Source organism: Harpegnathos saltator, unplaced genomic scaffold, assembly GCF_003227715.2.
Source record: "Harpegnathos saltator strain DR-91 unplaced genomic scaffold, Hsal_v8.6 scaffold538, whole genome shotgun sequence".
Lineage (NCBI taxonomy): Eukaryota > Metazoa > Arthropoda > Insecta > Hymenoptera > Formicidae > Harpegnathos > Harpegnathos saltator.
The window spans coordinates 411949-424356 of record NW_020230358.1 but is presented as its reverse complement, the minus strand read 5'-3'; the positions used below and the strand labels follow the sequence as shown (position 1 = coordinate 424356).

Below are 12408 nucleotides of genomic sequence, written 5' to 3'. Positions count from 1 at the left end.
CGCGCGCATCTAAATATAGTTCCGAATTACTTACTTCTCCTTCTCCGCACGAAGATCGGCCGATGCGCGGAGATCGGCGGAGAAGCAGCAACAAAAGAAAAAAAATGAGGGGAGGAAAATAACAAAAATAAATGGTGCGGAGAATCGTGCAGACTATAAAACGACGTGTAACTTACGAAACTTGCTGGCGCAAAGTAATGTCGTAAATTTCCGCGGGTCGTAAAAGGTTTAACTCTGCCTGTTCTCCTCCCCTCCGCCCGCTCCCCGCCGTAAATTTATTCCTCTCAGGAATGTAGATACTTTTTCATGCGCCAGCGTGGAGCTTACTTCTAATGGATGTGCAACGCAGATTTACGGAATTGCGGCGGGCTGCGTTCTAAGAGCGGCCCTATTTCTTCCCGTCAACGTGCGTGCGCGGCCCGTTTTTCACGCGTAAACGTCGCGCGATTCTCGTCGTCGCGCCGAGGAAACAGAGACTACCGGCTCGGCCCCGACGGCATTCGGCCGACGTTCTCCCTCGCATCCTTTGGCCGTTGGCGTTGCGTCGCGGGCAAGCGTCAACGGCGTGCTACGGGAAGAAGGGAAATCGATTCGAGAGAGAAATTCCCTCGGCGATGCACGGAGAGACAATTCTTCGCGGAGGATATCACTATTCGCGAGAGCGCGCTCATGCCATGCGCGCTTACGGTATACCGTGTCTCCGGGATACCGTGCGGAAACGCTGCGAGCTACTACAAGTGGAACAACAAATTTTTCTACCGTAAATCCGCACAGACGCCCGGATAAGCGCTGCACGGCGTATAAATGTCAGCCCCACGGTGCACGAGAGCACACCCGACGGTGGCAGCGTCGCGCGTCAGTCGGTCGGCGAGATCAATCGGGTTCGAAGAACCGGATGAGGGGGGAACATCGATATTCCTGTGTGCCATTAAATCTCACCAGATGCACCAGCGACTGGACGAGGAGGCAGACGGGATTTCCGGCGGCTTGAATCACTTCCACCGCGCGCTCGTGCGTGCTCTGCCGTAGATTCACACCATCCACCTCGATTATTCTATCTCCGATCTGAAAGCACGCGCGCATACATGTGTGAGAGGGTCAGAGGGAGAGAGACTAGAAGCGTGAGCGCGCGAATTCACTTGCCAGGAGTTTAATTAAAATACATCCGCCTGCAAATATCTAATGAGATGAAATCGCCAGGGCGCGCGAGGAAGATGCGGAAAAAGCAGCTCCCTCGTCCTCCCGTTTACGTCGCTCCGCGCGTATCGGGATGAGTGCAAAAGTTCCGGACAGAGAAATGTGGATCACACAAGTAATTTTATTCAAGATAATCTGCCCTCTTGTCCCACCGAGCATTCTTTCCATCGTTATCTTCTCGGTGCATCATACATATATGAGGCTGTCACAAAATTGAATCAAAAGCGCCGGACAGCTTTGACAAACTCGTCACAACTTTTGCACTCACTCGTGCACTCCCGCGCACCTGTGAGACTCCGCAACGCACGGGAGGCAGCTGATTCCCGGGACGAGGTTCGAAGGTGTAAGAAGGCAAAGAGACGAGACGAAAGGGAAAAGCCGAGCGAAATGGACAAACGGAACGTTCGCGACCGACGACCATGCGCCTGTTGTTATAATTACCTTGAGACCGCCGGTCCTCCCGGCCGGACTGTTCGGCAAGACATTCTTTATAAATATCCCGGAGATGTTCTGGGAGTTACTGCTGCCGCCGTTGCGCAAATCGACCTGGAACAAGGAATCGGTCCGTGTTGTTTAATACCTGCGCGCAGATCAGCGTGCCGGCACGGCGAAAGCGCGTCGATCCCCGCGGTCGCGGGCGATTCCGCAGTCGAGTTCGCAATTAAATTTAATCAATGTCGCTAGCAGCTGCTCCGAAACTCTGTTAACTGCGAGACCACACCGAAGCCACCGCGGAGCCAAGCCCCCCCGCTCTCGAGAGACAGATCCTCGTGATTTCCGATTCTCCCCGCCGCCGTCGATCCGCCCTCCCTCGGCTCAGCTTGCTCCCCCGGTCATTTATTCTCATTAATCCGTCATTGGTTTGTCGTGATCGTCATCGCGCGCTAACCGAACTGAAGCGATTATTTAACACCGCAATTCGGCGGCGGCCGGTGTGCGATAATCGGATGATCGATTGCATCCCCCGCCGAGCGGAGGGACAAACGCGTCCGGTTTAATTAGCAACGAGTCGTGCACGCGCGTGTATACCTTACGCGCGCGCGTGTGCATGGCGATGTTACATTATTCATCGGTGAATTATGATTCTCGTGCGTGCGTAATGTTAATTAGCCGCGACGCGGCAGTACATAAACGTGCGCGCGCGCGCGCGCGCGCGACGTCTGTAGTTTAATCAAGCGTAGAATTAACGTTTCCGGCCGGCAGCCGATGCGCCCCGCGCGCGACACGGCGACTCGGTTCGCACGCGCGTCGTCTTGTCTCGAGGGGGTGGCAGAGAACGGGGGTGGTCTCGCAGAGATAAAGGAGGAGGAGGAGGAGGAGGAAGAGGAAGAGGAACTCTCGAGACGAGTCGCGGCGTCGTCGGGACGAAAGCCAATGATCCAGTTACTAGTTTCCTTGTCGGCTTAACGTCGGAGGGAGACTACCCCCGTGCAGTTAATGCACTTAACCGGCGCGACGTCCGTGCGCTGCCGCGGCTCACGTCACGTCGGACGACGTTAGGATCGCGAGTCGACGTTTCGCAGTCTGGCCGCGCGCGCGCGGTAGTCGCAATTCGCTCGGTCGTCCGTTCCGATGAGGGAAGTGCGGGAGAACGACGAGTCGTCGACGTGGTTAAACCTTGCCCGAGACCTCACCGCGGATCGCAGATCTTCCCGGACGAGCCGGACGCAGCCGTCGCGACGGAGAGGATCGTACACGTGCGTGCGAGCGCGCGCACGCATGCGCGTTCACTCGCGCGCGCGCGCGAGAGGTTAATTGATTCCATTAAATCCCATCCCGCCGGCTAACGTTTCCGATAGTTCGCTCGTCGATTACTAAAAGCCTTTTAATTCTCGCATCACGACGAATTTATTCGCGGCTCCGCGTCAAATCCATTAAAACGCCTACACGTGCGCGCGCGCGCGCGCTTGATAGGGCGCCGACAGAGTCACGCCGTTTATATGTGTGTGTACAACGATATATTTATTATTTGCTAGAACGTCATTAATTATTCGACGGGATTATTGCGTTACGGCTCATCCCTCACTCCCTTTCGTGCGCGAGATAGACAGATGGGTGGATGGATCGAGTCACCGGCTGACTGGCGTCCATTTGGCCCGACCTACTTCTCCCGGCACTGTCCGAATGTTTCCAATAGCCGTCGTAACACTCCCGATTTTAAAGGCGAGCTATAAAATAGCGGAGCAATATCGACGAAACCTCTTTCTATCTCTCTCTCGCCCCCCTCCCCTCCGTTCACCGCGCCCGTAACGGCGGTGGCCGCGCGTCTATATTCGTGCGTGCTAATAAAAGAGATACGAAAAACTGCGGCTTGACCGAGCGTGTGAGAAGCTGCGTCGGGATTATTCGCTGCATCGATCGCGTATCGCGCGCGAGGGGGAGGATTTACGAAAATAATAGAATATAATTCCGTCCTGTCTGGTGTCTTTTAATATCCGCCGTTGCCGCGTGATATCGGGCCGCGAACTGCGTCAATACTCGTGCGACAATGTAATTCCACAAATATACATTTAATATATTGGAAAAAGCGCGATTTCTCCCTCCCTCTCTCTCTCTCTCTCTCTCTCTCTCTCTCTCTCTCTCTCTCTCTCTCTCTCTCTCAATCTGCCTCGTGTCATCTCTCCGACGCTCGCGACCATGCATTAATTTCACAAGCGCCCATACAGAGATGCGCGGACGAACTGACTCGCAGAATAACAAATCGAAGGACTCACGCGATTGGAAAATGCAAACGCGCTGAGAGGGGAGACTCTCTCGCGCAATTTTCGCCTCGCTGTGCTACGTGATAATGGACATTTCTCACAGATATCTACACGAAGATGAGAGAGTACCTTTCGTCGTACCTTTCCGCCGACGATGCTGAGTCCCAGACTGGTCTTCGGCTCTCTGTAGATCTCCACCAGTCTCTCGGGACCCCAGTGTTTGGACCAGGTGACGTCGCCATCGTGCTCCCTGTTTGTGACAGTCATGTCCTTCTTGCCCTCCACGAAGACGACCGTAGGAAACTTGCGCGGCGAGCTGGAGCTCGACGAAGGCGAGCTCTCAGTCTTCCTCGACGTCGAGCTGGTCGGTCTGCTCTGCTGTGTGCTTGGACGATCGGTACTAGCCTGATCAGCCTCGAGTAGCTCGTCGTCACTGCATTGAATCGCCTTCGACTCCTGGTAGGTCTGCACCTCGACCTCTCGCCGTGGGCTGCGCAGCGAGTCCTCCCGTGAAGAAGACCGCGACTTCACCGGTGACTTGACGATATCCTCCGGCACACACTGAACACTCTTCGACTCTTGCGCCTGATCCGACCTGGCCGGACTGTCGCCTCTCCACAGATTATCGAGCCTCCCCAAGTCGTCCAAGCAACATTGGACGCTCTTGTTCTCGCCTTGAGTCTGCGTCTGCACCTCCCGCCTGGGACTTTGGAAGTACCTCTGGCTGACGTGGAAGGGGCTGATCCGGGGTGGCTCTTCGCAAGGACTCGACACGCTCTGGTCCGGACTGCACTGCGTGCTCTTGGACTCCTGAACGGTCTGCGTCTGTACGTCGCGCTTCTCCTTCGGCGAGTACTGCGTCTCCTTGAAGCTGTGCTCTACCTCCTCGACGCTCTCCTCGTAGACCTCGCGGCTCCAGCTCTCGGGCACCGACTGTAGTAGGTCCTCCAAGGACGATATAATCACTTCATGGAACAGGTGGTCCGACTGGCTCTCGAGAGTCTGACTCTGGTATTCGAGAGAGTGTTCCTTGCAGATCAGACTATCCTCCTCCGGTCTGCGGGCTACTTCCTCCAGCAACGGCGATCGTTTCTGCTGCAACGGACTCTGATCATAACAGCGAGTTCTTCTCGAGTCCTCCCTCTGGGCCTCGTCCTGTCGCGGTAACGGCGCCTTTTGCCCCTCTTTTCGGAGATCCTGCGTCGCCTGTCTCACTCGGTCGAGAACGTCGCCGAGCCTCGGAGAGATCGCAAGGTCCTTCGGAGGAGAGCGGATGGATTCCCTGGACTCGCGTCGAACTTCGCTGCTAGGGAAACCGGCAGACACGCAAATGAGAACGCGAATGAGAAGGGGGACGCACAGTGGGGCCAGATGACATTTTTTGATTCAAAATTCTCTAGAGACCTGAATTTCCAACCGATCGTCGACACCAATGGATGAGGTTGATCCTGAATAAATTCCAAAGAGATCTGTCTAGCCGAAATTTTGAAAAAATTATTGGTTCAGGGTTCATGGATTTAGGGTTTGTCTTAGAAGTTTATCGTTTAAAGTGCAGTGTCTTGGGTTCGAGCCTATGGATACTAAATTCGAAACCCCAGAACTTATAATCACCTTTTAGAAAACTCAGAATTTCAAAGCTCATCATTTCAAGCCACATTAAGAAAGAATTAAGGATTAAAGTCTCTCGGTTTTGTGCTTAACGTCTATATTTGATATTTGGGTCTATATTTGATGCTTTTGTATTTTGGGCATATGAATTTTGAGTTAATGGGTTTCTGCTTCAAGATCGATAAATCTCGAGGTGCCTGTTGATTGGTTTCATAGTTTCAATCCGCTGAATACGCTATTAGATAGAAATAAGTGTCGAGTAATGAGTATTCCACAAGTTTCTCGCGTTTAACGATAATTCTTCCTCTTTTGGGGCTAATAATTCGAGAAAAAAATTTCTTTTTTAATTTTGGCAAGACAGATCTCTTCGGAATTGATTCAGGATCAACCTCATCCATTGGTGTCGGCGATCGGTTGGAAATTCAGGTCTCTAGAGAATTTTGAACCAAAGAATGTCATCCAGCCCCACTGTGCGACGGCATGCTCTCGCGCGACTGAGCGCTGCTCGTCGCCGCCGCTGTCGATGGCGAGCGCTGAAAGCCGTCGCCGGCGGCGAGCGAGTCTCCGGCATTGTCGCGCGCGTCCCGAGTGTCATCTCTCACGCGAGCGCCCTTCCAATTGCGCGCAATACTTTTCTTAATTGCAATGACCGGCTCGTTAAGGTCGGCGCGAGTCGTCGATGCGGGAGCACCGGCTGATTGGCCGCGGCCCTCGACAGCTCTCGACACTCTGTGCTAGACACCGCGCAACGCGTGCAAATCAGAAGCGATCGCGCGTCCCGGCTGAGATCACCGCGCGGACGCGCGTACACGAGGTGAAAATATCTTTAACGATGACGCGTCCCGTTTGCACGTCACAACTCACTCGGATCGACATAGAAATTAGTGACAACCCGGCTGTCACATCTGCACGACCGAGTGAGGCGGCGGCGGCGAAGTTACGGTCATTGCAATGAAGAAAAGTATTGCGCGCAATTGGAACGGCGCTCGCGTGAGAGATGACACTCGGGACGCGCGCGACAATGCCGGAGACTCACTCATTATTCGCCGGCGACGCCGACGGCTTTCAGCGCTCAGTCGCGCGAGCGCATGCCGTCGCACAGTGGGGCTAGATGACATTCTTCGGTTCGAAATTCTCTAGAGACCTGATTCTCTCTCCCGCCGTTATGTAATGCCTTTGACGGTACAAGTAATCTTTTAATCGTCGCGTCTCCGCAAGCGCGGGCAGTCTTTCATCGTGATATCTTTCGCGAGTGACTTCGATGAGGATGTATTTCTAGGGAAGTATCAATTGAGAAGAGGAGGAGGACGTGTTTACGTATCGCGTATAGCGTCGGAAGGAATGCGCTCCCTCTGACCCTCGGCGCTACCGTCCGCGTGCGATAAAAATGGAGCGACACGACGTGGGATGTGTTTTAACGCGATATCTCGCGGAATGGCAGACGCGAGAGCAGCACAGCGGGGGGATAACGCGGACGCGGTGCCTTTACGTATCGCGTCGCGCGTGGGGGCGATATTCTCGTTGCGGGACGTGCGCACACATTTTCGATATGTATACACGTGAACGGTATAAATCCCACGCGCGGGAATGTGACGGACTTACCGGTGTTTGCTTTCGACAGAAAAAGCTGTTACGCACTCGAATGCTCGTGATATTCGGGCCGGGAAGATAACTCGGTATTTCTGCCGCTATACGCGAGACCGCTTCGTGCCGTCTTCGTGTGTCCGTTATTATTATCTCCGCGAGGGGGGATCGCGATGTGTATTCAATATGTGCTTCTTTATGTTATAAATTAACGTGCCTGATCGATACATATTATTATATCGCACGCTGACTACCGAGAGCTGAACTTCTCTCGCGCGGAACTCGACTGTAGTTTCGGAACGGACGAAATTTCACGGGCAAAACGCACGCGCTTCCTGCACGCGGCCAAATTTCCCGGGCGCTTTTATCAGCTTTTTCATCGGCAGCGCGTTTTATTCCTCAAGTGTCATTAGCTACGCTTTATGCGTGAGTTAACGCGGCAAAGTCACATAATGTCGGCCATCGGTGACCCGCGTGACAGTCAACGTGTTGAATAACAAGGCGAGAGACGCGACAAAACTCTGTGGAGCCAACTCTGATATTTCGCTATTAACTCTGATGCTGCGTCAAGAATCATTCGCTTTAAATCGCCCAATCGAGTGCGACTGTGCGCGTGTTTCTCTCGAACGAGCGATCGCACCTTAACACATCAAAAATTCTCTCCCCGCTCAAATTATTATTCAAATTTACCTAAACAGCTATCTTTCATCATTAGCTGGACGATGTCGCTCCGTCATCGTAATCCTCGCGAAGCGCAACTTGCGAAGCTTCGCTCCGACGAGATCGATATCGCGAGTTCGACCGAACTCACAAGTAAATTGTGCAACGAGCAGTTAATTTTTCAAATGCACACGAGGCGACTCTCACGCGTTTATCTCTCTCTCTCTCTCTCTCTCTCTCTCTCTCTCTCTCTCTCTCTCTCTCCCTCTCTCTCTCTCTCTCTCTCCCTGCTTCTCCCTCTCCCGTACGACGTGCTTTTACATATCCCTAACATCTGTCAACTGCAACGAGCGTCGAGAATCGTCGAGTGCGCGCCGAGCGTACCAACGCGACTCGCTCTCGACGGCCAACTACGCGCGGATCCAACAGCAGACAAGGTCGGCTCTTACGCGACATACTGCGACTTCCGTTATCCGTGCGACAACGTTGTCGCGCGTGGTTCACACTTCCGCTCTCGTTTCTCTCTTCTCACGGCCAACGAACTTTCACCTCTCTTTCGTCTCGTCGTCGTCGTCGTCGTCGCCTCGTTAACGAGGCGTCTCAAGAATACGCATACACAAGAGAGAACGTCGAAGGACTGCACTCAGGCACGTGAGGGCTCGTCGACGAAGGGAGCGAGGAGACAGACACCCGATGGAGGATACGTGTTGACCAACACGGAGGTTCTCCGCGAGGAGCTCTCCTCGTGTTACACCGCGAATGGTCGGAAGCCAAGGTGTTCACTGCCGTGTCTCCGGCCGGGCCGGCCGTGCGTCACTGCAAACTGGCTTCCTCTGATCTAATAAACAACACTTCTGCCTCTCGCGGGACGCGTGTTGAACACACACACACACACACCCACGTTTACGCGCGCACATGGGCAGCGGGTGGCCGCGAGTCGACACACAGAGAAGCGCGCGAACGCGAACGCCGATGCACGCAGACTGGAGGAGACGCCGACGCCGACTCGCGAGAGAGAACTTTACGCGTGTGCGTTTCCGCGGGGCGATGGTGAGGGTGATCTTGACGTACATGTGTGTGTGTGTGTATGTTAGTTATGTATCTATAAGAGATAAAGATGAGCGCGCATGTGAATATACGGTATATACGTAACCGCGCAGGAGGAACGAACGCACGCAGAGGAGACGTGAGGAGGGACGCGAGGGTACAAGTGTATTTGTACGCTTGTATGTATGTACTTACGCGAGATACTCGTGAGATAGCGCAAATACACAGGACGTTCCCACTTGAAGCGACACAGCGCGACAGATTCCACCGGCGAATCTGAGATCGATTTCGCGACTAGTCGCGACCCTTCCCCGAGGTAATCCACCGCGCGATCGAAGGGAGAAGAAGGAAGGAAGGAAGGGTTTCTCGTTGTCGCGAGAGCGAAATTTCCGCAGGTCGAAGTGCCGGGTCAAGACAAGTGAAATGTTCTCCCGGCTAATTTCACGGCCAGAATTTGGTCCGATGGAATTTTCATTCGAGACTCGAGGATACACGTGACGTGTCGGGAGGAAAATATTGGAAAGTGAAAGAGAAAGAGAGAGAGAGAGAGAGAGAGAGGGGGGGGAGGGGAGGGGGAGCAGAGGAGACGAAGGCGAAATTGGAATCTTGCTGCGAGGAGAGACGCGTGTTACCCTCGTCGCGGAAAAAATCTAATCCGAATTGTTCGGGGAATCCCGGCCGCGCTGCAAAACAACACGGTCCAAGTGGGACACGCTGTATATGCAGTTCGTATATGCAGAGTAGCTCGTGAGAAATGAGAACGTGCGCAGATATGTCACTGAATGTGCACGCTGAGCCGAGGACGATCGTGTGAGAGTGCACGTGTCACCGAGCGGCTGAAATTCGCGCGACTGCCGGCGGCCCGGACAAAACCGAAAGGTGTGAGCGTGTATACGCGCAAGCAAACACACACACACACACACATTGTCTTTGTGCCACTGCACGGATTCGCGAATGTATTTCACGTGACGACGTGTGGAGGATTCTCGCAGAGAAACCACGCTATAAACACGCACGCACGCGCGCGCGCGCGCGCGCGTGGGCGCGCGTAATCGAAGGAGCAATCCGAACAGCTCGTGCCGGCCGAGCCAATTTTCGATAAACGCCGGCGCGAGTTCTCCAATCGCGCACGCCGGATTGGCAAGCGCGATTTTACGAGCAAGAATGAGAACGAGAGAGAGAGAGAGAGAGAGAGAGAGAGAGAGAGAGAGAGAGAGAGAGAGAGAGAGACAGAGAGAGAGAGGGGGCGGGAAGAGGAGAAGGGGAAAAAAGAGAACGTGTCTGCGACGAGACAATTTTGCGAAATTCGATTTAAATTATTACGTGAGCGCGCGTCCCGCGGATAATCCATCCTCGCAAATGAAAAGTGGATTATCCTCGCGCAGGCTAATCTACGCGGCAAATGAAAATTAAAATCGCGGACAAACGCGACGCGCTCGCTCGCTCGCCCACCGTAAATTCGATGAATATATCTTTAAATCGTAATTACTTGTATCGCACATAAGCGCGCGAGCGATTATCTTATCGAAAATTTATCGTTTCGATAACAGCTAATTGTCCGACGAGCGCCGTCGTTATTCATACAACGATAATAACGTTATGAGCGTTAAATTAATGGTAAATTGCCGCCTTCGTAGGCGCTTTCGCTCACAGCGGATGTGTATGTACGACGCGGGTCTTGTGTATATACTTGATAGCAACCATTATTCGTGCGAGCAGCGCGCGATCTAACCTTATATACTTTGCGTTAAATCGCGCAAAGTAAAGCAAAGCTGTCGCTGTCCCCTTTTTTCCCTTTTTCCCTCCCGCCGACATCTTTCCACAACGAGTATAGTATCGTATCGTATCCTCGTTCCGCCGAAAATCATCTCTTCGCAGGCTCGGAGATTTACCGCAACCCTCATTTTCCCCGTCGGCTCGTCGCCGGAGCGGCAGAGCGAGCGAGATCGGGACGGTCGAGTGAAATATAAAGCGCACGCAGCGGGGGAGAGTGTTTTAATAAGATCCAGACGCGCAGGAGAGTGTGATATTCCCGTGCTCGTAGGGGTGGCAGCCAAGACGGAAGGTAGCATAACAAATATTGTCCCCGGCAGTGTGCGCATGCGAAATGGCACTGATTGATGCCGGGATGACGTTCGCCGGCTTCCAAATATTAGTATGGGCGGTTATAGAGCGGCGAGATTTATGCCAGGGGCGCAATTAAAGCGTTCTTCGCTAAAGACACGCGATCGATCAATGAACACGTCTGTGTGTGTGTGCCGCGAAGTTGGCACCATTCGCGGGAACGCGAGTTCATTAGGAGCAACCGCATGTTCGCGTTTTTCTCCAATCGAGATCTAGATTTCTCCATCGAGACCTGATTGCCATGTTTCTCTCTCTCTCTCTCTCTCTCTCTCTCTCTCTCTCTCTCTCTCTCTCTCTCTCTCTCTCTCTCTCGACGTTTCATGCCTCGCGCCGATGAAATCGACAATCAGGTGGTCAATTAAGGGCCATCTAATTGGAAGAATCAACTGACGACCGCTCTCGTTCGTTTGCGGATCGTTGAAGAGAGCAGAGAGACGTTTCGACGTCGAGTACGATCGTGCTGTTGCATAGAACGTGTCTTTCTGTATATTTTGCGACATTCGTTCGTGCTTCTGCGTCATGAATTCGTTTCTCTCTTCTCTTCTCTCTCTTTCTCTCTCTCTCTCTCTCTCTCTCTCTTCCCTCCCTCGAATCTCCCTATTTTTCCTCCGCGTTGTATTTATCTGCATTTCTCAATGCATGACCAGCCACTTCGTTTTGTTTGCTGCGCCACATGCTCTTTCTATCCGCTAAAGTTTCCCCGTTTTATCCTCCACACTTTGTCTTCTTTCACGTTCTCTCTTCAGTCTTATCTATCTCCTCTTCGTCCCTCCCCGTCCCTCCTCATCTCTTCCACCGCTACTCATTCTTTCTTTCCCTTACTCCGCCGGCAATTCCGCGCATCTTTTAAGTCTCTTTAACGTCACATATCTCGTCACATATCTCGCGCGTTCGCCTTCGTTTCTTCGCAATTCCCCTCGTTCTTTTCTGCTCCTTTGTAACGACGCTTTTATCTCTTCTTATCCTCCTGTGTCGCATCGCTCGCGTGTTTGTCTCTTCAGTCAGCGAGACAGACCGCCAGCTGGCTAGCTGGCTAGCCGGTCGGACGGACGGTCGGCAGAGCAGACGAACTGCCGTACACCCGAGCGTCTTTTTCTACTTCGCGGCCTGCATTGTCCGTTGCTTTCCGCTCGAGTGCGCCCCGCCCCTTCTTTCTCCTGCCACCGACCGTCCTCGCCTCTCTCTCTCGCGAAACGAGGTCGTCCTGCTATATCTGTCTCTCTCTTTTTCTTTCTTCCACCCCCCCTCTCTCTCGGAGAGAGAGAGAGAGAGAGAGAGAGAGAGAGAGAGAGGGAGGGAGAGAGAAAGCTCGTTACATCACAATCTCCGTGTGCCTGTCTTTTCTTGCCGACGTCATCCCGTGTCAATCTACGTCCGCCGGTGCGCCACTTCGCGCTCATCCGCGCCGGCTGATCCTCGGCTGTCTTTCCTCACTTCATCGTGCGTATCCGCCGCTCTATGTGCCGCATGTGTCGGCCTCGTCGCG

The 12408-nt window shown here is 53.4% G+C and overlaps 1 protein-coding gene across 6 annotated transcripts in view; it reads right to left on the bottom strand.

Moving 5' to 3' along the window:
* The window catches only part of LOC105190328 (uncharacterized), a 107629-nt gene that overhangs the window by 16018 nt on the left and 79203 nt on the right, over positions 1–12408 (bottom strand). For 4 of the 6 annotated variants that reach the window (XM_025303205.1, XM_025303201.1, XM_025303202.1 and 1 more), the window contains 3 exons: positions 4029–5205; positions 1639–1743; positions 940–1065 (listed from right to left, as the gene is read on the bottom strand). In XM_025303205.1, coding sequence (XP_025158990.1) covers positions 940–1065; positions 1639–1743; positions 4029–5205 — 1408 coding nt within the window. The remainder of the gene's footprint in view (positions 1–939; positions 1066–1638; positions 1744–4028; positions 5206–12408) is intronic. The other 2 variants (XM_025303203.1, XM_025303204.1) reach the window with 2 other exon arrangements.